Raw genomic sequence first — 27,807 nt, forward strand, 5'->3', positions numbered from 1 at the left:
TGTCACCGACGTTCTATGCGGGATATCACGTCAGCCCTACTGGCACCGTTTCCTCAGGTGAGGCCTTTATAGCCCTCCCTCGAGGACCACGCCCTACCCACAGGCCACGCCCCCCGCCGCAGCAGCGGGACGGCCTTGCCTCTCGGATTTCAGCCCGAGGAGTGCGCATACAGAGGTGATGTAGCAGCGGAGCTGGCCTCACACTTCAGCGGAACTGGTGCTTGTTGACACGCCGCCCGTGGTGGTATGCCTTGTGGAGTCTTTCTGAAGGAATAACGTGGACTCACCTCACAGCCAGGTAAGACCTCACCTGGCTCCAAGGAGAAGGCGAGGAAAAGCTTGTTGGTTTTTATAGTCTGGTGGGATTTTGAGTTACGTTATGTAGTTCTCAGGTAAAACCACTGCTGGCGCGAGACCTTCAGAGTGTAGATGCCGTCTAATGTTCGAAACTGTTGTAAAACAGACTGAAGTTACCAGAGGACCAGAGGCAGTTTAAATGCTGCCTGTTTGCTATATATATATATATATATATATATATATATATATATATATATATATATATATATATATATATATATATATATGTTAAGAAAATATGTGACAGTATTCTATCAACGTCGTCTTTTACTGTGCTTTGGATTTAACTTACAGAGTGAGAAGCTAATGTAACGCGGTTGTTAAATAACAACAATGCATTGCGTCAATCGCTAAACGCTGCCTCTAGCGGCTAATTGCTTTATCACAATGCAATGGGCATCATCACTTTCATAAGTTCTCTGTGTGTGTGTGTGTGTGTGTGTGTGTGTGTGTGTGTGTGTGTGTGTGTGTGCGTGCACTATACGCCCAATTGAAAGTCAGCTCACGCATCTTTATGTAAATTTGAAGAGGACATGTTGTTATTCACTGAAATTAATACCCACTAGATCCCCATCCAACAGCTATTATTTGTTTAGTTGATTGAATGTTGCATGTTCCCCATCCAACAGCTATTATTATTTGTTAAACGTTGACAATGTTTATTAATAAAGACAACCACATTCCCACTGGATATGGTCTTTATTACAAAGACACATCAGAAAATTATGGGAATAAAAGTGTGATTTAATATCGTCGTCATCTGGCCGGTAGGGAAATAACTAGATACGTGTGACATGCGGTTCAAGCAAGGTATGAACTTTGCAACATTTGGGCAAGCAGGTACATGTGAAACAGGAGAATACTATAGTTATGTCACTGCTGACGGCCGGATACCAGGCAGCATGAAAAGCATTCAGGCTTAAACGCTCCTGTCACAAGGTCTAAAATATATGTTATATGTCTTACATTAAATCTAAAAATAAATAAAGCAAAACATGAGATTTACTGATGAACAACACAACGTGCAGCTGATTGATAGGTCCGACTTAATGTGTTATAAACATTTAAACATGAGTTTTATTGAGCAGAAAGCCCTTTTGTCACGCACATGATTGCATGTTTGGGCTGTCATTGCTTCTCTCTTTCATAATTTGAAAGAGAGAAGCCCCTTTACCAAAGTCTGGATCATTTTTATTGTTATAATACATTTTCTGGACATCACAAGTCAATGTATTGTAGTACAATAGCTTGATATCCAGACCGCTACAGCAGGCCTTTAGAATAGCTTCCATTTTGTTGACCAATGTTCATATTCACAAAGAACAAACATCAGAGATATTGCCCTCGCCAACCGTCTACATATCTTGAAAAACGCTCACGGCTTAGGTATTTAACCTTTTTTAACGACTGCTACAAATACAAATTGTACGTAATCATGGGCTCTGTATACTGATGTTTAGTACCGAAGTGGAAACAATTGTTCAAAACCACTGTTGATATGTATCCACTGTTTATATGTTGTGTCATATACTGTCGAAGGATACACATATTTGAGGTGTTCAGTGTCCATTTAGTGTACATGTTTGAGCTCTCGGCGCGAGGTGTGTTAGTTTTATGGATTCTTAAAGTGCTGCATGTCTGTTAATGTTACAGCCTTGTGGGTGTCATTAGCTGTGGGAAGTTAAAGGTCTCTAATGGGGACCAGCCCTGGAGCACCTGTGGTCTCAGTCAGCCATACAAACCTTCTCGTGGGAAAAAGGGACATGTTGCAGGTTTAAATAAAAAGGCAAACACTGACATGAAACTTTTTACAAATGTGCCAGAAAATGTTTTTTCCTATATTAATTGCTGGGATTGATGAAAGAATTATCAAAATATGGTGAATAATCACACATATTCAATGACCTTTTTTGTCAAACCAGCAGTCAAAAACACAAAAATAATCAGTTTGCTATCATTGAAAAGATAAATAACTAATCACCTATCAAAATATATTTTTGCCGTTGTTCATTTTCCGTGACCACATTTTTCCGTTTTACTTAGTATTTCAGCTTTTTGATATATATTTTTTGATGATTATTTTACTTAGTCATTTGACCAAAACAAATTTCTAGATGAATATGTTTGTGAAAGATGAATGTTTCTTTTTATATTTCTAGGTTCCACTCATGTCTACTCAGCTCCTTGCTTCATTATCATTGTCTTTCTGGCTGATGCTGTGTTTGCTGCTTGGTGTCTTCCTGCTGCTGTCCACAGGAGTCCATGGACAAGGTACACTGCCTCCATGACCACATGTACAACCTCTATCTATAGAGACATAACATCACACAACTGTACTTCATTCTATTTGGAGGCAGAGAAAATGCTGGCAATGCTAACTTGTTAGCAACATGTATCGTAAAAGAAAATGTAAATTGCCATAACTAGTATTGTTGGCATAAGCAATGTTGTAACATCTCAGTCAATCATCTATATATTGCAATACAAGCTCCCCCCAGATGTTTATACATGTCTGTTATGTCTGTGATCAAGCAAGCTTTGCTTTGAGTATTATCTCTGTGATTGTCACATCATTAGTCATACAGACGTTTTTAGGTGAAATCATTCCCTCCTTGTCACAGTACAGCTCTGCTCCGATGACGGCAGCTGTGCTGTTAGTTTGTTGTAATTGTTTCAGTGCGACCATACTGACACTGGCTTTGTCGGCTGATTTCCGACAGCACTTCTGTGTGAAAGACTCCCACATGGAAAGGGAGCCCCCATGTCAATTTGAGGTTAATTATGCTAATTGTCAGACAAATTGCTTTTTTTGCAGTTTAGAGTTTGTTGAGTCGGATTTTAGGTACAAGCTTAAGCAAAGTGTTCTGTGCTTTACGTTAAAAAGTTAATTTTGTTACTAACAAACTACTGAAGCACATTAATAAACTACCTAATACACAAGCTGTACTACTTAACAGCTGAAAAAGCTAATATTCTAACTTCTGTACATGCAATAATTTAGAATGGCATAGTAGAAGCTGCAGTTTCGATTTCGCTGCTTACTTTATACTACATTTTGTCAAAAACAACACTTTGCGAGACTGAAATGGCTCATTATTTTAGTCCTGAACTGAAGAACGACGGCCACAACCAGCTGCTCTCGTCCTACTCATCAGTGAGTACAAAACCGGTCCTCTTTTCCTCTGCATATCTGCCCGCCTGTGTGGAAAGGTTGTCCTTGTTGTTAGTGGGTCTGTAGGACCTTGACCTCAGTCTCTGTCTGTCCTCGTCAGGCCCTTTCTAATCTGCTGCCAAGACCCTCCAGAGGCCCCTGGCCCCGACACACACACACACACACTTATGCACCCGTACATGCTATTCGGAGCAGAATCTGTTGAGTGCTCCGGGTCATACATCCACAGAAGGGATGAAGACAGAGTTATGTGATTCATGCTGTTCTTCTTTGCATCCGCCCCCCCCCCCCCCATCTTCCTCTCCATCTATCACCCAGCTACATACTAAACCCTGACACACTGTAACTCTGTGCTGTTCCTCTGACATGACCTTTGACCCGCCGGTCCCCAACCAGCGTCCTGTTCCTGTTTTTATACCAGACGAGAGGACAGGGCATGCTTTGATGGATGATGGGGCAGCTGGAGGGAGGGATGGATGGATAGAGACATGAAAGACGCTGCTTGTTGGGAAGCCCCTGCTTGGAAATTATGTAGATGAATTCGAAACAAGAGGCGGATTTGATTTGGGCAGAAGGAAGCGAGAAGGGCCACGCTGTCTGGGAGAGGAGTGAAGGAAGCTTGACAGCTTGTGTCTTTGATCTTTCAAAGAGCTGCAACATTTATGCCGTCTTCTTTCTCTTGACCCAAATCCTAGAAGAGACGGCATGCGCACGCACGTACGTTGTGAAGCCTGAATTTGTCTTTTTGTTTTCCTCCTTTTATCTCTGTGAATCTCAAGGTCGTCTTAAGCTGACGGTCCTGTCTGAGGACAGACTGCAGATGAAATGGAAGGAGGCTGATGGACCCGTTCAGGGCTACAAAGTCAGAGTGAGACCCATCTCAGGTGAGACAACGATAATGTGTGCTAAGCGCCTCAATTGGCCCGAACATAGCTGTGGAGGTTGTAAAACCAATCCTTTTATCAGTAGATATTAGTTCAAGAGTTCTCATCGCCACACTTCAAACATCTATTAAATCAGTCTCTTTAATGCAACATGATGTTCATTTTGTAAATGATGATCCATTTAGAGTCCAATAGAGCATAAAGTGGAGTATGCTTTAGGGCAGGCTTACTGTGATTGACAGATCCTTGCTAACAGACATAGATGGCTACTCTACATGATCCCTCCACATTCAAGACATGGTAACTTTTCATCGGATGAAAAGACAGAAAGAACCTTTCCTCTCACTGTAATCCCAGCAGCCATGAAGGTGCTGAACATACGTCACAGTCGAGGGGTTGAATACGAGCGCAGCTCTCTCTTCCCCCACCTCCTCCTTCACATCTTTCATTCTTCCGAACATTCAACTTGTTCTTTAACTTTGTTGTTTCCCTCTGTGACCCTAACCTCCCATTCCACACTGGGCAGTTAAGCCCAGGCACGTCTGAAGGAGAAAGTCAGTAGAAGAATTCAGTCCAACACCAGGTGGAGGGTCTGCTGGAGGGGTGAGAGGATGAAAAGGTGGTGTCTATGACATTAAAAGGTTGGGTAGTAGTAGTAGTACAATCCATTAAGATCATTTCAGTGGCTGATAAAGATGGTGTATTGTCTTACATATTATGAAATATACGTCCTTTGACTAGTTACACCTGCAGCAGCGTGCAGGAATATTTTAACTCTTTTGTTCAATCACGGATCTGACCCGGACATCCAAGGCCTGCAGACTGAGAAGTAGGGAAGGATGAGGTTCAGTACTTTGTTACTCAACATGTGGTAGGAAGTGTTCTATTATAAGATTTCATTTACTTTTAAAACAGAATGAAGGGAAGGAATTTGTAGCTATTTTTGAAATTACCTTGTCATAAGACATTAAGAAATCAAGGGACATTGTAAAAATATTGTGACGCAACTTTTAGGTAAGACAAAAAGTGTGATTATCTTTACTTTCATATCTAAAGTTTTACTCCTATCAATACTAAATGAAAACTCGTATGTTATTGCTATGGCAGCTTTTTCACAGTTGCCATGGGCACCAGTCAGCTTCTCTTCACTTAACATTTGCTGGCAATAGCACAGCGGTTGCATTTGTAACAAAACCAGATGAATCCGCACTTAGGGGGAAGTGGTCTGATCCTGTAAGATGGTGCAGCGGTGATCACTTTCAGCTCAATAATGGAGAAACTAAAGCAATGATCAACCTCTTGATATGGCAGGCTAACCAGTAGAAAATATGAAAGTATTTACTATGGAGAAGGAAGGCACTAATGTGCTGTTCAATATGTTTCTAAAATATTTAATGATGGAATTTTGATTTGCCTTAGACTTTTGACCCATTTTCTCCATTAAAAAGGGTTACTCGTCATATGTAATTCATGTTCTTTTTCAAACCCTCTTTTTCACACTCCCGGGTGTATGGTGCACTTATTTAACAAAGTATGAACAGGAAAGACACTAAATATGTGTGCTTATGTAACCTGATACTAACCAACTTCAACCAATTAAATCATGACATACACCAATCAAATGAACTACCAAGTTAAGCAAACATGGAGTATGTGGAGCCGGCATTCCTCTGCAGCTCCATATTTGAATTCTAGATCTTTGAAATTCTTAATGTATTTGTTTGTTAGCATGCTGTGCTGTCTTGTCTGTCACGCATTGTATAATAATGGCAATAAACTTAAGTCAAATGACATGTAAAGTCAGTTTAACTCTTTTCTGCTTATTTCACTTTTGCGTCAGAAAGACTTTTTGCCTTTTGACTCAACCCAAATGCTCGTCCTTCCCAGAGGTGCCCCAGCCCGAGCTGATGCTGACCACCACACGGGGCCGGGCCACGGTGGCGGGACTGGACTCCAGTCAGGAGTACGCTCTCCAAGTCCTCGTGCTCAATGGGACGACAGAGAAACTCCTCGCAAAGCGGCGATTCACCAGTAAGAAACGGGGGGGGGTTGTCTGAGAGGAGAGTCAGAGGACGGAGGGATGTGACCTTTAAGGGTTTACCGTGGACATACAAGCAACTCCCTGTAATGTAGGATGTGCAGGTTGTTTCCCAACTTCACCAACAACGTTTCTAAAAACATCATTTTTGGAACCATACTAACATTCACAGTAAAAAAGCAAGGCTTGTATGTGCATTGAGCAAGCAGAGGTGTAGAAAAAGACACTTGAAGTAATGGGGAAAAAAATAGTACAAAGGGTGAGTAGGGATATAGAGGTGTGTGTGTGTGTGTGTGTGTGTGTGTGTGTGTGTGTGTGTGTGTGTGTGTGTGTGTGTGTGTGTGTGTGTGTGTGTGTGTGTGTGCGAGCAAGCTTAAACATGACTGCATATCTCAATAGACCATTTTACATGATGAAGTGTAAGGTTTTAATTTGCAATCCAGAGATTTCTTTTTCTGATCAACTGGAACGCACAAAAACCATCTGCAGTTCATTGTTGCATTGAAGAGGGAACATGATCCAAAGTCATGATGTGATTCACAACAATGAGCAGAGATGAAAAGTAATGCCGCTGTGTTAGTAGGTAACTGAGATAACTCTGGCATGACGGCAAAGTCCCTACGGTATGAAGTGGTGCATTTCTGATATTCTTCCACTTTCTTTGTGTGTGCAAAGGTTCTCCCAAGTCCCCACCCCATCAGACCAAGTACACACACACCCAGCGTGTGGGTATAAATACTACTCCAGCTAGATTACAGGCTGAAAGTAAGCTTTCTTTGAAGTCGGTGTGTACACCTACTTGAGTCGAGCGTGTTGTTGTTAATCTTTCCACCAACTCTTGGTCCTGTGGATCACACAAAGACATTCGTGGTCATGGCCTTGTACCCACTCGGTTTAATTTTGTTTGTAGGACGAGAAGCTCACAGAGAGGAGAGTTTACCAGGAATTTCGAAGAATGTCGTGATGAAGCATCACCTTTGTCCGAGGATTAGCATCTGTGGTGGAGCAGCAGCAGACCTATTGTCCCTCAGGTTGTTCCAGACGTATACCTTACCTACGGCTGTGTGTGTTTAGATTCCCACCACACGTTTTCCTTTGGATTGTCAGACTCTGATTGATACCCTGTCAGGTTGCCTGCGAAGCGGCTGCAAAGCGATAGTAGGTTACTGTGTCGAGATGAGCGTGCCCGGGCAGGTCTGAGAAACATGTTCATTTAGGAAGTTTGCAACACGGCTGTCTCTCCGGCAGTCTGGGAATTCCTTCCTGATGCGTCGCATTTCCCATTCGCCTCAACGCCCTCTGGGCCCAGTACTTATTTCTTCCCTTTAAAATGTCACCCCTAATTTTCTGCTTTTGACCATGGCGGTAACTCCTGGCAAGGATTTGGCAACAGGATCTGGTGGATCAGTTAAGCCAGAGGGGAAATACTACATACCAAACAATGATGACTTGTATCTCGCTGGTGTCAAATTGTGTCGCTGGGTGCAAAAGTAATTGGAGTAGGTAATACAATTCTTAGTCGACAAACACTCATACAATTCTGTTGACTACAAGATTAGCAGATTTATTCAGCTGAGTTTCTCCCGAAGGTTTCACACAAAAACAACACCTTAAATGTCATCTTTACAAAAGTAAGTCAGTGAGTGACAAGCACATAACAATCATTTACAAAGAAACTTCACTTGGGGTAAGGACACATTCCCTCCCTGGAGTAGTCAATCCATTGGTTTTCTGCTGAGAACCATGGCCTCAGATTTAGAGGTGCTGATCTTCATCTCAACCGCTTCACTCATACAGCCGCTCCAGTGAGCTCCAGCTGGAGGTCACAGACCTAAGATGCCATTAGGAACATATCATCTGCAAAAAGCAACAATGAGATCCTCATTACCCTGATCTGTAAACCCTCCTCCCCCGACTACACCTCCATATATTGTCCATGAATACCACAAACAGGATTGGTAACAAGGCGCATCCCTGGTGAAGGCCGACCCCCACCGGAAACAACTGCACCCAAACACAGATCTGATTAGCACCAGACAAAACCTGCTCTCTCAGGAATTGGGTGATACTTGCAAGAGTAAAGAGCTGGTCCGTAGTTACACAACCAGGACCTAAACCGCATTGTTCCTCATCAATCCGTGGTTGGACTATTGGTCGAACCCTCCTTTCTAGCGCCTTGAAGTAGACTCTACCCCTTTACCCCTGTAATTGGCACACACTCTCTGGTACCAGCATCCCAGTGGGTCATTCAGATCAGGAAGGCCGTTCCTCCCACTCATCTCCATCGTCCCCAAGGTGTGCATTAAAGTCTCCCAGTAATCCTATGGAGTCTCCTATCAGGGTCTCCAAAAATGCTCAATACTCCCAACTGTTCATAGTCTCTTCATAGCATCTGCTACCCAGGTCTGGTCCGCCTAAACCCCCCACTGTTACTGCCACCCTTGTAGCTGTGCACCCGACCCCATTGATTTCCCCCACCGATGGTGAGCCTGTAGGAATGAGAGTTCAGGGGTGCCGCGTCATTTCTTCCGGGTGTGCCCGGCCGGGCTGCCCATATCAAACTGAATATGTTTGGGTTTCAGATTGTGGGACAGGACATTTAAAACCATCACCTAGAAGTTTGAGTAACTGGCATTTTGAAGAAGATTACAAAAGTAGAGATTGAGACTGTAAGCTTTTATAAGTATTGTTACAATGTTTACTGTGGGAATACATTAAGTTAAGGTCGAGTCATCTTCTCATAGACTTTTGTACAATCAACTTCTTTTTGCAACCACAAGGGGTCGCCTCCTGCTGGTCGGTGGAGAGAATGCACGTTAAAGACACTTCCAAATGGGCTTCACTGGGCAGAACCGGATCTTGCCGCCTGGTTGCTGCCATACAAGCAGTTATCTGATGAGATGCTGCTTTCATAATGCTGTTTCCCATGCAAATGATGTTATATACATACACACAAATTCCTAGCTCATTTATATTTCTGATTAAAAATAAGCCTCTAAGCATGTTGATGTTAGCATTTAATTACCATCGGTTTAAGTGTTTTATTTGAACCCGGTATCTGCAAGAAATCTGAATATACATTGATTGTAGTTGGTTACAGGTGCAGGGGAAAACGATAGAAATAGCAATAAAATAGCTATAGCTTCTATAAAATAGTTGATGTTGTTAACTTTGCATAGCTTCATTTCAAGTCTTTGCCTGTACAGTCAACCAGCTTGAATCTGTGTTGTAAACCTAGATTTAACGTGTTAACAGATGGAGATGGACAGTTTTTCATCTGTGTGTAAGCGTGATAATAATGTTTTATTTATTGTGGTTTATTTGCAGTCTGTAAGCATATCTAGAGTTGACCTTCACATCCCCCCAATTGTATTTACTTTAACATGAATCAGTAGTAATGAGCCATGTGTGATTCCCTCTACTAGTGGAGGGTCTACGGGAGGAGGAAACAATCCGCAGTAGTAGTCGAGAGCAGAAGAAGAAGACGTTGCCAGGCGGGTCGGGGTCAGGAGACCTGGACGATGCAACGGAGGCTCTGACTGGGTTGCCGACAGTTCTTTATCCGGACCCCACCACCACCATCAGCACCAGCACCACCGCAGCCCCTACAGGTAGTGCCAGCTAGTAATAACAACGCCATATCCATACACAAAAACTGTCGTTTCTCTGTGATCTTCAATCACGTGAAACCAAATTTGAAATCTACCTTCTAAGCTAAAAGAAAACCTGGTCTGAATTGAAATCAAACATATTTACAATATGTTAAGTCAATATTCCAAAGCTCACAAGCCCCAGAACAGAATCCCTCCGGTGTAAGAGGTGAATGAATCAATTAAAACAAGTTTGCCTGTTGAACACAAATGAGCTGTTCTAGAAATGAACCCCCACTGTTTTTGTCTGTTTGATATAGTACATAAAACAGAGCTAGACCTCCCTGGTCTGCTGGTCCTCAGCCTCTGTCATCATAACGCAAATGGACCGGAAATGTTGACAAACCCCACATATGAGCAGGCAGTACACAAGTACATTCACACACGCCTACACTAATCACTTTGAGTCCAATACACACACAGTTATTATAGGCCAGCTCGGTGGGTGTAACACAGGAAACAAAAGCTGGAACAGGATGGAAGGAGGATAAGGAAGGTGGGCCAGGGGGATTGTAAGCAGTGGTTGATGTTTTCATCAGGCAAAGAAAAAGATAGAACACGTACACCCTCAGCTGCTGCCTCCTCTAACCCAGTGCACTCTTCTCCAGAGTCCCCAGTCCCAGAAACCCCCTCCCAGCCCCCCGACGAGGCCCAAGAGAAAGCCACCAAAGAGAAGAGGAAGCGTAAGAAGGAAAAAGAGCGGGATCGTTCGAAAGGGGAGGATAAGGAGGAGCAGGGGACGACGCAGGGAAAAGCCGCCGAGGAGAAAACGCGGAAGGCCCCCTTCCCCACCCAGCCAGTGACAGGTAACCTATGCTCCACAGTGTCGGGTAGCATGTCATAGATGCACGGTATCTTCAAGGATGTTTGCCCCCTCCCGTCTTAGGCCTCAAGGAAGGAGTAAAGGAACACGAGGCTTGAGAGCGGTGTTTGACATGTGATGACAGTGTTTTTACAAGGGAGGGACAAGGATAATGACAGGCTGTCTCGTTCGGCTGCAGGGCTCAGGTGTCCTGGTCTCTCTCCCTCATAATCCCAGGGAACAAGCACGCATTTGCATGCGCTGAAACACGCTCATTTTAACAGCTGCACCTATAAGGATAAAGCCATCTGTTTCATGTTTTTAATCTATATCTATAATGTGCTCCTCGCCGGCCATGGTCCTGCAAATAATAAGAGAGCTTTTTCACCTGGTACGTAAGGCCTTGCCTCTTCTTCTCCTGTTGATTTTCATGGCGGTTGGCATAAGTGTTGCTTTGCAGCCATTTGCAGGACTGTCCCTCCTCTCATCTGTTTTTGCCCATGCATGATTGAAAGGGCACAAGACGTAAATTGGTCCTCAATGTGATGCATGTGTCAATTGTGAAGGTCACTACCAGCCCCTTAGAGGGAGTCCCATTGATTCATGGGAACTATGTGTAAGAGAGGCAGATGTGAAGCTTCTCTCCACAATGAGCCTCCTGATCAATTCAGCACTATTTCCAGTAAATTGGTAAATTGATTGGTAAATTGATTACATTTTAAATTGATTAAATTTTTCTATTAAGGTACGTCTCCAAGGAAACCGTTTGAGTGTGACAGCATGGCAGCGGCGGACATCGTGTTGCTGGTGGACGGCTCCTGGAGCATCGGGCGCACCAACTTCAGACGGGTCCGAGACTTCCTGGAGGGCCTTATGACGCCCTTCCACATCGGGCCGGACCACATTCAGATCGGTGAGGATCAGAGTTGGCATTCAGGGAAGAACACAATGTTTATGGGGTTTACTGTAACTGATGTTCATAAGGTGCACATTACTTTGTTACATGTGTTTTCAATCAATTATTTGATTTCTGCTGATTGGTCCTCTTGTGGTAAATAATTGGTGACCACATTCACGTGGCTGCTCACAGACACCCCTTGATACTGGTTGTTTTTGCATTGTTCATCTTTAGAGAAGTAGTCTGCATTGTTGGCTTGTAGATAAATGCTACACCATAAAGCTGATTTAGCACTATATATAGCCTGCCAAAGCTTTTACAGACACTGCCTGTTAGCTTTTTGTTTTTTTATCATTGTATAAGCAACAAAGTAATGAAAACACAAATCTTTCAGAATGTGCTGTGTCAGAAAAAAATAACTTCCTGTTAAATGCTGTGTTCTTGTCCCAGGTCTGACCCAGTACAGCGGAGACCCCCGCACTGAGTGGCAGCTCAACAACTTCACAACCAAAGACCAGCTGTTGGAGGCAGTGAGGAATTTCAGATATAAGGGAGGAAACACTTTTACAGGTAGACGCACATCAACAGCAACACTAAGTGTTGCCTCAACATCTGTCTTTAGAATCCACAGACATGATGCATAAGGATACAAATATGTAATGGAGTTCATGTCCTGCCTCCGTCTCCCAGGCCAGGCGCTGCTCCATGTCATGGAGGACAACATGAGGGCCGAGGCGGGCGCCAGGTCAGGCGCACCCTTTTTCCTGGTCTTGTTGACCGATGGGAAATCTCAGGATGACGCCATTGCTGCGGCGAACCGGCTGAAGAGCGCCGGCGTGGAGATCATCGCTGTAGGTGAGGCTGAGGAGAAGGAGACTCAACCCTGTTAGTCCCCCTGCATTCCTGTGCTCCGTGGGACTGCAGTGTGATCACTTTAACAATCTCTGTTTCATGATGTTCGGCACTCCGAGGTGGTTTGCTCTAATCTCTTAGTTTCATGCATTGTGGATGGAACTGTGTTATAACTTTGTATTATTCAGGCGTAAAGAATGCAGACGAGGCCGAGTTGAGACAAGTGGCGTCGGAGCCGGTGGATCTGAATGTCTACAATGTCAACGACTTCCCTCTGCTTAGCAAACTGGTGGGCCGACTGGTTCATATCCTGTGTGGCAGGATAGAGGACCGTGGCATCTCAAAACGTAACTATCTATCTGTCTAGATATCTGGCTCCCTGCCTTCTCTTCACACACCAACTCTCATCATTTTGTTATTCAGTACTCACTATAGGGGGAATTCACAACTTTGTAGTGCTGTCCGAATGGACATTGAGATTTATTACACTTTGGTGAAAACCGAAGGTCACTAACCAAGTTAAATATTCCATCATTACATTGTGCTGAAGGAAAAATGGAAGATGCACAAAAGGTGAGAGAGCAGCACAATTGACACAACTCTGTGAGTTGGGGTTTGAACTGACACTTGTTGTGAGCACATTGAAAGCTTAAACGTGCAGTAGACAGTGCCCTGCATTACTGCTGACCAGCAGGAACTTAAATTCACTCTGAGCATTTTGCTGTGGGGCGTCCCAACCACAGTATCTTAAAATATGTATTAATCCGAGGCAGCATCTGTGTATTTATTCTGGATGATCATCTAGTCTAAGTGAATCTGGCATACTATCATTTTGCAGATGAGTTATTTATGTAATAATTTACATAGAACTAGCTGAAAAATGAGTAGGGAATGAGGTAACGATTGTGCCCATTCCTTCAGGAATGGAGCCCGGGCCCACAGCTGACCCGTCCCTCTACCACCCCGGTCCCACCGATCTCCGCTTCTCTGAACTGGGCTCCAGAGAAGTCCAGCTTCACTGGACCAATCCCGCAAAGCCAGTCCGACAGCACCGAGTGGTCTACCACGGCGCCGAGGGTCAGACTCCACATGAGGTCAGAACGCCACATCCCCCTCTTTATTATTATTCACTCAAAACAAGATTCCAGCAGTCTCTATATTTTACATATGCCATTTTTGGGAGAAATGTGGTTAATTGCAACAGGAAATCATAAAAAAAGGAGAAAAAAGAAAAGGGTAATTACTGAGAAAAGGTGTGGTTCTGTATAGGAAGACACATACACACACACAAGTAATACACAATTTGCAGAATATTATAATGTCAAAAAGTGTATGCATGTTTGCGTCTGATGTGAAGTGATACTTTGTGTCTAGGTGGTATTGGCCGGCTCAGAGTCAACTGTGCTGCTGCAAGGCCTCTCCTCTCAGACGCTGTACCACGTGTCCATCTTCCCGGTGTATGAAGACAATGTTGGCCTGGCACTCAGAGGAACTGTCACCACACGTGAGACTGACATCACTGCTGAATATTATAGTTCAGGAGGTTCATTTGTCTGTCCACTCATATTTGTGTTGTTAAAGGTCTCTGTGACAAATGTCCACCTGGAGTCACGGATGAACTGGTTAGAATTTTGAGGTCAAAGGTCACACAAGTTCTTGAGTAATGGCCAAAAATGTATATAATAGATCAGGACATTTTAGACATACATGGATGTAAATGGAAAAATAACAAGGCCCTAACTAAATTTTTGTCTCCAATTCTGAGAAAACTCTATGAGGAGACCAAAACCAACAATGACTTTATCCTGCTGTTGATGTCTTAGACATCAACAGCAGGATAAAGTCATTGTTGAGTAGGGAATATACAGTATATATATATATATATATATATATACAGTATATGCAAATCTATAATGTAGAGCTCCATTTTGTTCAAAGACTATTAAAAACATCAATGTCATTAACATAAACACACAAAGATAGATAATATCTCCCCTCCTCACCCCTCGCTCAGTGCCCCTCGCCATCCCCACCGACCTGGAGGTGACCCCTTCCTCTTTCAGCACGCTGAGGGTGAGTTGGGGCTCAGCGCCCGGTGCAACGCAGTACATGATCCTGTACTCTGCCCTCAACCACGGGGAGCCGGATGACGCTAAGGAGGTGAGGAGTGCACCTCTTTTATTATGTGTGTGTTTAGTGGAGAGGAATTAATAAAATAACAATAAGCAGGGCAATCGGCATACAGAAAAGGATATAGGCAGGTAGGTGACAAAATAGGATGTTTTAGGACACAGTGGTAACTATACTGCACTGTATTTGAGATACATAATTTCTACATAATACATAATTTTTCTCTTTAAAATCAAGTCAAATGATTTACATTACTTGTTGTTTTATGTAAACTGTTTAAAAAATACAATCCATTTAGTATTTCACTCAACTCCTCAGGGCCATGTCTTATTCCTACTTTTTTGATACTGATTAACGTAAACGCTGCTCACCTGTTCCTCACGAGATGTACATTTACAGTGAGAACTGGTACTAAACGTTTGTTTCTGTGTCGCTGCAGGAGAAGTTCAGTGCAGAACAGACAGGAGGGGTGGAGCTGGCAGGGTTACTGCCGGCGACCGACTACTCCGTCACCCTCTATGCGCTGTATGATGAGGATCCCAGCGACCCCGTCACTGCTGTAGCCACCACATGTAAGACCCTTCCCTAAGCTTTCTCCCCCCCTTGTTGGCAAGATGTACCTTTTACTGTCCCCCCCTCACTTCATGTCCTCCATCCTACTCCACCTTTTTCTGAGAGTCACTATCGTTCCTTCTGATTAGTTCCTACAGATCTTACTCACTGTCATCTCCTTCTGTCAACAAAGGAATCACTTCAATACACAGACAAATCATTTGTCTTACTCCCCATTTATCTTCTTCTTTCCTCCCTATATGTTTTACCTTCAACCCCACCCACCAGTACACGTCCCACCGCCAGCGAGCGTTCAGTTCCCGATGGTCACCCACAGTATGCTGAGGGTGAGCTGGGTGCCCGGAGCGGTGGATGTCCCCGGCCACAGAATCACCTACAGCACCAACCTCGGCAGCGACGTCAAGCAGGTGAACACCACGTCCCCATCTTCATCAAGCTGTTCTGAGCAACTCTGGATAAAGGAGAGGATTACAGTAATGCTTCAGCAGCTAGACACACAGTGCAGGGACACACAAACCAGCTTGTAACGCTTGTTCATGTATCCTACAAATACTTCTAAATAATATATATTGTTATATAGTAATAATAAACAAAATGAAATGGAAAAATTAACCAACAACGAGATAAACGTCAACTTACATGATAATAACATTAAAAACTTCTTTGCATCGAAAAGGACACACTTGCTTTTTAAAGCAGTACTTTTAAAGAGAATAGAGCTGCAGACTTTGTCCCTGAGTGGGTTCAGTACTACCAAAGATCAATTTACATGCATTTCTTGAGGTTTTATTGTCCAGAGGTTTATCCTCTATCAGACCGACAGCCGATGGCTCGTAGATCCCTCTCGCCAAAGTCAAAGTTGGTCATTCATATCAAATCTTTCCAGGTGGAGGTAGCTGGACTGAACTCGGTGGTGCTGCAGAACCTCTCGTCACTCTCCAGATATCTGGTATCAGTCCAGTCTCACTACCCTCTGGGCCTGTCGGCAGCCCTCACCAGTAACGTCACCACACGTAAGGCACACACACACTTTACAAAACAAGTCGTCTTATGTAAAAGCACCGCAGAGAGAACAAACATTGAGATAAATGTGAATGAAGACACAGCCCATCTAAAGTCTTTCTGTTTTTCCTCTCCTGACACATTTCCCTTCTCTCCTAGTGAAGGTGCCTTCCCCATCAGACTTCAGGGTGTCCAATTTCTCGGGCAGTGACATCACCGTGCGCTGGGAGTCTGCAGCCGATGACGTCGTCTCTTACCTCATCAAGTGGATCTCCCTAAGTGGAGGAGACCTGAGACAGGTGGGGATGGATTCAAGGATGGGGTTCAGTGGAAATTGCATAATGATAAACGTAAAAGGATTTTTTTTTTCCCTAATGCTTTAGCTGAGGGCGGGAGGCGAGAGCGAAGGGGCGATCCTGGAGGGGGTGGAGGACGATAAGGAATACCAGATCTCTTTGTCTGCACTCTATGGAGATGGAGCTCAGAGCGAAGCTGTGGCCACACGCTACAGCACCTGTGAGTCGCACACACCCACAAACTAAGACATGAGAACGATCATTCATATTCTCTGCTGCTGACGAGATCGGGTTATGGTTGATATGCACTTAAGTCGCTTTGGATAAAAGCGTCAGCTAATTGTAATGTTATATAATCAGACAACTGAAGAACATCATCCACAGGAAGGTTCCCGTCCAGTCTGCAGCAATGTTGCTAATGTCACATAGAAATCACTTTGAATCCTCAATCAGCATCTTGCAAATAGTCTGGTTTGTATTTATTCATTTTTCTTTTAATATTGTCCGGTAGGTTGTGGACCTTCCCACGATGTTGTATTGTATTTTGTAACACAATGACAGGAAAGCAGCAGATGAAAAAGAACAGATGAGTAGTCATTTAAAAAGTGGTCAAATTACTTTAGTCATTACTTGGTATCAAAAAATCAACCGTGCTACCTGTTGTGTTTCGTTATTACTTTGGCTTGTTGCCTGCAGTGCCACACATTCCTGGTGGTATTGAGCCCTGGACTTTGACCCGTTGCAGCACGTTCACCTTGTGCACCTTGTATATCGCTTATGTGGGTTGCGTTTGAGATGGTTCTGCTGAAAGGCAAATTTCCTCCCACACTCCCAGTTTTTGCACCACATGTGCTGCTGTTCTTTCTGAGTTTTGGGTCTCATTGAACCACAAAACCATGTGCTACACCTAAGCTGCCTCACTCTCATGCTTCCTCCAGAAATGCTTGGATGTTTCTTTCAAGCCATCGTCCAATACAGGCCAGTTTTATGCAAACTAACTCAACTCTGTGGCTACTCCGATGTGATTCGTTGACTCGCGTGTCTCCTTGCTTTGTTGTATTTTGTCCCTGCAGTGTCTGGCGGGGGCCCATCCAGAATATTGGTTACCGAGGAGACGGCCGTCAGCTTGGTGGTCAGCTGGGTACCTCCGAACGCTCACGTGCTCCAGTACCGCGTGTCCTACACTGCGCTAAATGCAGCCGAGACCCAGGACAGCACCGTGAGTGGAACCTTCCCGAGCCCCTTGCCTCTCATTCTGCCCGACTGTACAGTTTAGTGCACCTCAGGGAGTCACAGAATAAACACAAATAGACTGAGCAGTCCCGTCCATGTGTGGACACACAGACGTTTGACCTTGCAAAGCTTGACCCTGAAAGGTGGGTTTTGTTGTCGACAGGTCTTGGTCCCGGGTGCTGAGAAGCGGGTGACGCTGGAGTCGTTACAGCCAGACACTCGGTACAGCATCCTGGTGACCGCTGAGTACCGCAACAGAGAGGGAGGCAGCGGTTCTGCTCAGGGTAAAACCGGTGAGTAATACACACTGTAGGAGTACACACACACTACTTTATGCTACGAGGAGGTTTTGCTCACAAGTCAAAGTTTCACACCCTTTCTTTGAGGTTTATGGGGAAAGTCCTATCCTAAAGTCATAGGTCGTCCATGTTTCAGTTTATTGTCCCCCTGTTTCACCTCTCTCTCTCTCTCTCTCTCCCTCTCCCTCTCCCTCCCCAGCAAGTCTGCGGGTGAGCAGCGTGAGTGTGGTCAGGTCAGACCACTCCAGTATCTGTGTTTCTTGGAGGCCTGTGTCTGCTGTCGATGGATATCGTATCGTCATCTATTCAGTCAAAGGTAATCCACTGTGAAAACCTACAGTAAGAGTGGTTTCACCGACATGATTATTCAGGAGAGGTGGAGAGGAGATCAAAAATACTCCATGGTGTTTCTGCAATGTCACTTTTCATTTCATAAATAGGATTTATTGGTTTGCAATAGAAAAACGTCTTATGCATTTCATCATATCTAAAGCATATAGAAAATCATGAGGAGGAAAAAGTCAAAGTGAAATGGTGCTTCCTCTCAGTTGCACACCGAAGCTTTTTATTGTATTCTCTTGCACACAGACAGCCAAGTATACTGGTGACACAGACTTAAACGCTTCTTAAGAGTGAATGCAGTTGAGTGTTACAAATTCATACGGCTGTATGAAGGCAATGAACGGAAGAGAAACTTTTGAGTTCATTGTAAGGATAATTGTTCCCTCAGGACTAAGCAAGGCAACTCCCCAGGCAACATTTTAGAAAAGGACATTTCAGAAAAGGACCTTTCAAAAAAGAACTTTTCAGAACGGCATGGATTCATTTTATTATAGTTAGGTGGAATTATAATGATAGTAATTACTTCACTTAGTTTGAACTGTAAGTGGTTTAGAGTCACCTCCTTTAAGAAAAAGCCATGGTATTACGACATTCTCTTTATTTCATATGTCATTCTGTATATATTCTCTCCAGCACTCTACATTCTTCTGGTTAGATGCCAAACTGGATTTTGTTGTCTCAGTACTTGAACTCTTTGCACTGACAATAAAGATGGTAGATGGAAGTAATCTTAAGTAAGTAACCTTAAAAATCAAACCAACCCTCATTGGTGTGTTTATGTCCTGCCTGTGTGTGTGTTGTGTATAGACAAGCAAGTAAAGGAAGAAGTGGTGGATGAGTCCAGCAGCAGTCACTGCTTCACTGATCTGGAACCAGAGACTCTGTATCGCATCAGCGTGCACTCTCTTCTGGGCTTTGCAGAGGGCGCCGCCGTCTCCATTCTCCATCCAACAGGTCTGGTAATATCGCAGTCATGCTGGCAATACGTTTAAAATGGGCTCACTTCAAAGGCCAAGACCTGCGTATTTTAAATTCTTTTTTTTTATGCATTCATTAAATCCACAAACGTGAAATGTGAAAATAAATGATTCCGTGGGTTGCTTTTCAACTGAAGGAAACGCAAACCGAAATACTGAGATACCGAATCTCAATACGCAACCTGTAGACAAATGTTTATGAAAAACTACTTGTTGTGTAGTTTTTACTATGTGTCATGATTGTATTTGCTTTTACAGCCACAGCTCCCGCTAGAATCGCCATCCACCCCCGAATGTACCCCGTCCACAACGAAGGTATGCTGGATCACATTGTAGTTCTATTCCACTGCAGAAATGAGTCATTAGCTCAGGAGTTCTTTCCATTCCTTGGGGGCTTGTTATATTCTCAGAAATTCCCAGAGGGGTAATTACGATGACTCCTGCTGTTCTGAGGACGGCATTAGTTTTTTAATTTCTTTCATCCTTTTATACAGAAAAGTATAGCATAGAGTCGCAAGTCAAAAAATACTAAATGTGTTTTTTCATAATGTTCCTCTATAAGAAAATCTCATGTACATGACATTTTAGTAATTTTGGGAACACTAATAATTATTTCAACATTTGACATTCCAGTTATTCACATGTAACAAAAGGTATTTCTCTATTTTCGTGTCCACTTACAACATCATGATCAGTGTAACTCGTGTAGTACTGAAAGTAAAACATTAGCAGTTCTTGTCCCCTGGGACATAATCAATACCTAATTGCTTGGGGTGTACATGGAGCTTATTTTTGTTTCTGTGCCTTGTTCATGATGATTCTACGCTTCCCTGTTACAGTCTGCCCTGAAGTCACCATCAGAAACAGCTTTGTTAAAGGTGAGAAAAGCACAGAAAAACCATGAAGCTAAACAGGCTCAGAAACAGGCTCATTTAAAAAAATGTATGCATCGCATTTGGAACAATGAGAATGTTGTCTCAAAACTAACCTCATGTTATTCCTGTCATCCTCTCAGGATTTGACATGATGGAAGCTTTCGGCCTGACCAAGACGGCTCACTCGTCCGTGGAGGGCGTAGCAGCCGAGCCCTTCGTGTTCAACGCCCTCCCCGTTTACACTCTGTACAGAGACGTCCAGCTGACACAGAGCACCAGGTGACATCATCTCTCCCGCTGCTTTCACTTCACTCTCTGCTTCTTCTCGTTTCTCTGTGCGTCATGAAACAGCCTCACTTTAAAAGGAATGTGTAGCAAAGCGCAGAGGGTCAGATGGGAACCCAACGCCGCAACAGACCCAGTTATTCTCTGTGCTTTTAGTGAGTTCCGCTGAAATCATCATCTTATTTACCGACCCCACTCACTGCAGCATTATTATGAATTCTGAATTCATCCAGAAAAAAATTATGAAACCTTTTACTAGAATATAACTGGCTACGGCCTGATATCATATGGATTACAGATCTATTGTGGCATAAAGGCGACACAGAAAGAGACTAAAAAACTAAATCTAAATGTACTTTTTACTGAAATACAATAATTGGTGTAAACCCTTAAAATGTCTTTAAATAATTTGTTTGTGAAGGTTACCAGTACATGTTCTTACACTTTTCTAGGCTCAGGATGGGTGCAGGACAGATATTTGATGCTTGGGCGACTATGTTTCCAACCCCAGGATTCTCTTTGGCCATGTTGCTGCAGGCTTTTGTAACAGTTCTTCTAACTAGTTGACAGGAGAGGATCCACTTGATCATAACGGCCTGATGGTGTTTGACCCTTGATCTAGAAGAGAGGGTGCAGCCCCGCCTCATGCCTGACCTCACCTCCAGAGACTCTGATTTAGAGCTATTCATAACAGCTGACCAAAAAGCACAACAGCACATGAATGCAATTTCCCCCGACATGACCCTGCAGTTTAGGATCCTCCATGAGCAAGATTATGCTAAATGTTCACTGCATTTAAAGATGTTTACTGCAGCATGCAACATGTTTACTGCATCTTTAAAGTTTTTAACTTCAAAGGAGCACTTTCCCTCTCCCCCTCCCAGGTTCATCCACCCTGCGGGTTTCTCGCCTGAACACACCATCAGCATCGCCTTCCGCGTGCTGCAGGAGACTCCACGGGAGCCCTTCGCCCTCTGGCAGCTCACCGACAACGACTTCCAGCCCAAGATGGGAGTGGTGCTCGACCGTGAGTGACGTCTCTGCAGCCCTCCTTCTCCCAACCTTCCTCCATTCAATAGTTCCCGGGGATGTTTATTTGTCATCAGGGCCTGTGGGAACTGCGCCAACACTCGTAACAAGGCTGAAGTCACTTCTTAATGTCTTCTCAGACACGCCTGTGTTTCAGTGTTATGGTTATATTTAGACCTGGAGCAATTAGACAATGGCGTGATTAGTAATCAACATCAAATAATAATCTAATTGTTTTTTTTATTTTTAATAATCTACCTTACTGAATGTTCCCACTTTCTTCATTTTATGGATCAGCTGCTTTCTTTGTGTAATGTAAAAATAAGCCGAAAATGTTTTGGATGTGGCTTCCTTCTGCACAGTGATACCGATGGTGGGTCTAGAAAGAGAGTAGTTCTTTGCAACTGATCCCAACGAGGTCTGTGGGAAAGAACACATGTTTTTATTTTGGGAGGCTTTGTGATAAGAATCCCAAATCCAAAAAATACATACGATTTTCTTAATGTCTTCAAAATCTATTTTTAAAGTTAAAGTTTTCTCCTTTAACAGGGCACTTTAGTTTTGCACAAATGGTAAAAAAAGGAGGAAGCTTTTGTGTGAGTAAGATTTCCATCAGTACGGCGGTGTATGTGGGGTTGTGTCTTAATGATCTGTGGTTTAAGCAGGACATCATGTTGCGTTGTTCTCAACAGCGACCACCAAACACCTGGTGTACTTCAGTCTAGACTACAGGGGAGAAGTGCAGGAACTGACCTTTGATCAGCGGCAGGTCCACCGGCTGTTCTATGGCAGTTTCCACAAGGTGAGATATACGTATTTCCATCAGCTACCTTGTCATCTGTATGTGCTCTCCCATGAAACAGAAATATCAGTACATGTAATAATAGTGTATTAGAATAGGGTAAGATTGGAGACTGATTTGTTCTTTCTCATTAACACTCGTCAAGGAGGCCATTAAGGTACTTCAAAGACGTTGAGGCTGGTGTGAAACCATTATCTTAGTCATGTTCAGTCGAATCTAAACACACAGACACGATACACATATTTTTTACATTCAGTAGGACTTCTGGAAGAAGTTGTTTCGGATCCCAAAGCCAGATCACAGTAACACAAAGAGTGATGCGAGGAGCCACCAGGGGGAGCCCTTGCCCAGGCAATCTGACTACCTGGTTCTAACATAACATCTGGTGATTGGCAGGTCCACCTGTCGATCAGCCAGGTGAGCGTGTCCTTGTCAGTGGACTGCCAGCGTGTGGGGGAGAGGCCTGCCCGCCCTCTTGGCAGCCTGCCCACCGACGGCTTTGAGATGCTGGGAAAACTGGTGAAGACCAGAGGACCCAATAGTGGATCCGCACCGGTACGTTTTGCTCTGTTCTGTTAGACATGCAAAAAATATTCTTCTGCCCTGCGCTCATCCTGTGCTGTGTGTTCTTTGTCGTTTCCAGTTCCAGCTGCAGTCCTTTGAGATCGTTTGCAACACGTCGTGGGCTTCAGAAGACACCTGCTGTGACCTGCCAGGGGTGGTCAGTCCGTTTCCATCTCACGCTATGTTCACATTTATTCACCTCTATCTTAGTGGATGCACACTGAGAACGCATGCTGTGTTTTAACACATTCATTTCATGCTTTTTTGTATAAGGACAAGTTATTAGCTTAAACAAAAGTCTTTAAAGTAGATGAGAGACAAAGTAGATACAGACGATGCAAAACAGAAAACTCAACCACGAATATGTACAGAACTGAAAGAACTTGGAGTTTTAAATTATACTGATTCCATGAATCTCGAAAATGTGTTTACGTCGAAGCCCGTTAATATGTGCGCCTGTTGGATGCTGCAGATGAAGAGTCCAATCATCTGGAGAAACTTTAAGGTCACCTGGCTGTGTGCTTTGGCTCCCCGACCTTCTCAAACGTGGGGTTGGACTGTAAATTGAGCTTGAGATATTTACCTTTTTAATGAATTCATCTTTGTTGTCAAGACATCATCTTCCATTGAGGACCGACCTCGGGGAGAAAATCAAACTTAACATTAAGTGTAACACCCATGCTGCTACTGTAAATAATGTGATATATTGAGAAACTGTTACTCATACCTGAAATAGCCTACAAATCAAACTTCCTTCTCGCACAATCATATTGCTCATATTCACTTTTCTATAGTACAATAGTAAGAAATACTTCATTGTAAACACGCATGTGACTTGGTGCCTTTGTCTTTGATCTCTGTGTGTGCCAGAGAGATGAGGAGAGCTGTCCCGTCCCGGCCTACACCTGCACCTGCTCCTCCGACATCCCCGGAGCCCCCGGCTCCCCTGGACCGGTCGTACGTCATTTTCGTGTGTGCCCCAGTTGTTTGGTAACAGGTTGACGTAAATTGTTGAATTCTTGGCGTCTTCCCTCAGGGAAAGCCAGGTCCTCGTGGCGAGAAAGGCGGCAAGGGAGAGCAAGGACAAAAGGTGAGATGGAAATATTTCTTAAGACTGACTATGGTCTAAAAGTTGAGCGCTGAAGGGTATTGGAAAGGGCTTTTATGTTCAGCTGGAACTACGGGTTATTTAATATAGTATAGTTTGGTTAGTTTTAGAATTGTTCCATACATTCATGCATGAGCACCAGATGCACTCACTTTAGTGTTGTATGGAACGCTAACCAGTTCAGGGGAAGAACAGAAACAGAAAAGAAATACATCCCCAGGGTACTAAATCAAGGTGTGCCGCCCTTCGGGGGAATCGGGGGACAACAAACCATCATTCAGCAGCCTTCCATTTTCCTAAAAAGCGATCACATTTCTGTGTGACTTTGCTTCTTTCCCTCGGCGCCAGTCCTTCTTTCATCAAGCACAGATTGATCCGCGCATCACAACACAATCACCAGCGCGAACTACAACACTGTCAACAAGGGTTATCTGGGGATTTCACACTCAAATCCTTTGGTTGTTGTCCTGTTTTAGTCTGAGCACCCCCCCCCCTGGAGCTTCAAGTTGGTTTGCCTGTGTTTCAGGGGGAGGTGGGTCCTGCGGGAAAGCCTGGATTTGAGGGAGGTCTTGGACCCCTGGGCAGCACAGGGCCCCGGGGCATGGCCGTGCAGGGTAAAGCGGTGAGTGACCTTCTTGGCTTTAAATACGTGTTATTAACCGTGCTCTTGTGGACTCTAAAATCCGGTATGCCTTGTCCAATGTTTGAGTGTTCTTTTCTTTTTCGTTTTTAGGGTCCGCCTGGTGCAAGAGGGGAAAAAGGAGATCCCGGGAGACCAGGGGTTCAGGTGAGTCTGAACCGAGGCACCAAAATGGGGAGAAGACTTTTACTCTTCCTCTTTCCCCTACGGTGGTTCATTTGCCTCTCCAACCTCTGCAGGGTTTACCAGGACCTCCGGGTTCAGTAGGAGAGGTGGGGATTCCAGGCCCTCAGGTGAGCTGCTTGTTCACAGAACCCCCCCCACCCCCTCCCCTCCCCGTCACTTTTTATTTGTCCTCATCCCTCTGCAATGTGTGTACACAGGGCATTCGGGGGCTCGAAGGGAACATCGGTGGACCAGGCCTCACTGGCCCCAGGGTGAGATTGGATTTCATTGCACTTTGGTGTCACTGTTGGGTCAAAATCGGACCGTGACAAACATTCTGGTCCATGACACAGAATGTGACAAAAAAGTTCTGTTAATGGCCCTGTGGTCTGCAGTGTCTGTGTAGACACCTCACATGTACTGGTTAGGAACGAGCCGTGTCCATTTTGGTTATTTGAGCTTTCCTCTAGCGCCACCCACAGGCCAAAACCGAGCACTACTGGACCCAAGTCTTTTCCAAACATCCATCTGTTTGTATTTTCCAGGGTTTCCAGGGAAGGCCCGGACACCCGGGGCCTTTAGGGGACAGAGGCTTCTCAGGGCCTGCGGGGCCTACGGTAAGACCACAGGGACAAATCCCTCCTGTCTTCACATTGGTTGTAGCTGGTAATCATCTTTATACTTGTGTATCTGTTGCTTCACAGGGTTTGCCTGGAGGTAAAGGGGAGCGAGGAGAGAAGGTGGGTCATAGCAATACTTGTAAAATAGCTCTTCTTATTGCAGTGGGCTACTTTTTTGGTCTGTATGGAATTCCATTTCCTAATATAATCTGGGCCTTGTTTAAACCGGCTGTCTCTTAACAGGGGGAACCTCAGTCCATGGCCATGATCTACCAACTGGTCACACAGGCCTGTGAGCAACTGGTGCATAGTAAGTTCTCCGCTCAGCCTGACATCTACATATCCAACTCGCTCATTATGGCCTTCAAATAGGACGCAGAACACATTTTTGTGTGTGTGTTTTTCAGAGGAGGTGTTGAAGCTCGACTTGTTCATTAACGAGATGAGTCGAAAGCCTGCTCCTATTGAGGAGCCGGTGGGGCCCCCCGGGGAACCTGGTATTCCGGGGCCCAGGGGCCCGCCGGGCCCCAGAGGCACCCAGGGGCGTGTCGGCCTGAGGGGGACCACCGGCAGGGGAGGATATCCTGGAGAACAGGGTAAGACTCTATTTTGAGTTTTAATGATTTGAAAGAAATAAAACCCTTGTTTGTTTAGCAACTGTAAAAAAATAATTCATCAGATTTTAAGGCTCCAGTGAAATATATACTGTAAGCTTTGACAATGCCGATTGGTCTCTTCTCTCTCTACAGGAAGATTAGGTATGCCCGGGGCGAAAGGGGACGCAGGGCCCAATGTCCAGGGGCCCATAGGGGTCAAAGGATTTGCAGGTACCGCTCAGCGTCATTTGAATGTACCAATGTAATATAATCACCAGCGCACTACCCTGTGCTGATGTGTGCATGATGTGTGTCTGCAGGTCCTCCTGGGGAGTCCAAGCTCGGGAGCTTAGGTTCCAAAGGAGAAGATGGTAAAGCAGGCCCCCCAGGGACCGCCGGGCCCCCTGGACAGCCGGGCGAGGGCGGACCACCGGGTGTGTGCGACAGCAGCGGAGGCTGCCAACGGGTTCCCCCACAAACAGGTTAGCCACCAGCAAAGGTCAAGGTTAAGATGTGATGATCCAGCCTCCCTGTGTCCAGCAGAAGAGCAGTGGGGGCTAAAGAAGTGCTTCACAAACCATTTCTGTTAGATTTCACTTTTCCCTACCTAAGAAGCCCGCAATAGATTTATTTTGCCGGTGAGGGTGAATAAAAACGGTAGATTGTTTCGGATGAAAGTCAAAATAATGAGACACTTAAAAAGCTCTGCACTGCTGAGGGAAACCGCAAAAAACGACCACTTCGAGCATTAATTAAAGCAGCGTTATGGTTATGGTCATTTGAGTGGTTAAAATGTAGCTTATTGGTAGAACCCTGTGTTTGCTGAACGCATGTGTATCATGTGTCCTTGGTTTATTTTTGGGTGTGCTTTCTTCACACAGAAGACCCGTATTACGGCTACCAGCCCTGAGCGGATAGCAAGAAGCAGGTGGCGACGCTGAAGGGACTGGCGTTGGTTTAAAATGGCTATAGTTCCTTTGGAGCAGAATGCCAGCCCAGGAATCGAGCTGAAACTAAACTGAAGAGGTTTGCTGGGATGAACTTGCCTGGCGGGGAAGCCTCACAAGCTTCATCGTGAATAAAGGAAACAATAGTGTTACCATTTTCTTTGACTGCGAAATGAATAAGTAGGATGCTCTCTAATATAGAATAGTATTTGACAAACAGAAAGCATCATAAAGGAACTATTTTCTCAGTGGGATCAGTCAAGTGCCGTCTTATACACTATAATCGCACTGAAACCGTTTTTCACTATTTGTATGTATTCATGCACTGTATCAATGCCATGTAGTTTAGCCATCCAGGTTTTATTTCTACATATTTCATTTGCCATTCTAACCTTAACTGCCTCAATGAGAATGAAAAGGTATAATCCATGGTGTAAAAGCTTCATTTTTTTCCATGGCATAAATGACACTGTGAGTATGTCGCCTGACTTGTGTATGATAATGTGTATGTTTTTTAATTGTATTTACTGGATACACTTTCTCCTTAATGATACTATATATAACTTTTTTATTGAAAATTCATGTTTACATTCTCTCTCTCTCTTTGTGTGTGTGCGTGTGTGTGCGCGTGTGTGTGTGTGTGCGCTGTTAATAAAAATGCATTATTTGTC

At 44.3% G+C, this 27,807-nt stretch overlaps 1 protein-coding gene across 1 annotated transcript; it reads left to right on the forward strand.

The window, feature by feature from the left end:
* Positions 1–163: 163 nt before the first annotated feature.
* On the forward strand, positions 164–27,807 carry LOC119222362 (collagen alpha-1(XX) chain). The gene is made up of 42 exons (XM_037478942.2): positions 164–298; positions 2,517–2,628; positions 4,309–4,413; positions 6,301–6,444; positions 9,877–10,062; positions 10,710–10,907; positions 11,649–11,816; positions 12,252–12,371; positions 12,492–12,656; positions 12,842–13,000; positions 13,575–13,747; positions 14,028–14,157; positions 14,668–14,813; positions 15,223–15,355; positions 15,624–15,763; positions 16,243–16,369; positions 16,518–16,657; positions 16,742–16,874; positions 17,728–17,873; positions 18,051–18,180; positions 18,386–18,502; positions 19,336–19,482; positions 19,764–19,820; positions 20,345–20,383; positions 20,521–20,659; positions 21,550–21,692; positions 22,387–22,496; positions 22,893–23,051; positions 23,140–23,217; positions 23,931–24,017; positions 24,097–24,150; positions 24,695–24,790; positions 24,902–24,955; positions 25,048–25,101; positions 25,192–25,245; positions 25,519–25,590; positions 25,678–25,713; positions 25,837–25,903; positions 26,001–26,189; positions 26,343–26,420; positions 26,510–26,671; positions 27,071–27,807. The coding sequence occupies exons 2-42, from the start codon at positions 2,526–2,528 to the stop codon at positions 27,097–27,099; spliced, it is 4,767 nt and encodes a 1,588-aa protein (XP_037334839.2). The 5' UTR covers positions 164–298; positions 2,517–2,525; the 3' UTR covers positions 27,100–27,807.

This window comes from Pungitius pungitius, chromosome 1, assembly GCF_949316345.1.
Source record: "Pungitius pungitius chromosome 1, fPunPun2.1, whole genome shotgun sequence".
NCBI classification, from domain to species: domain Eukaryota; kingdom Metazoa; phylum Chordata; class Actinopteri; order Perciformes; family Gasterosteidae; genus Pungitius; species Pungitius pungitius.

What these genes read in the sequence shown, in the direction of transcription:
- LOC119222362 (XM_037478942.2), top strand. Translation starts at nt 2,526, where the DNA reads ATGTCTACTCAGCTCCTTGCTTCATTATCATTGTCTTTCTGGCTGATG. An exon ending in CGTCATCTATTCAGTCAAAG is followed by an intron (nt 18,503 to 19,335) that starts GTAATCCACTGT and finishes TGTTGTGTATAG; the next exon opens with ACAAGCAAGTAAAGGAAGAA. An exon ending in GTACCCCGTCCACAACGAAG is followed by an intron (nt 19,821 to 20,344) that starts GTATGCTGGATC and finishes TCCCTGTTACAG; the next exon opens with TCTGCCCTGAAGTCACCATC.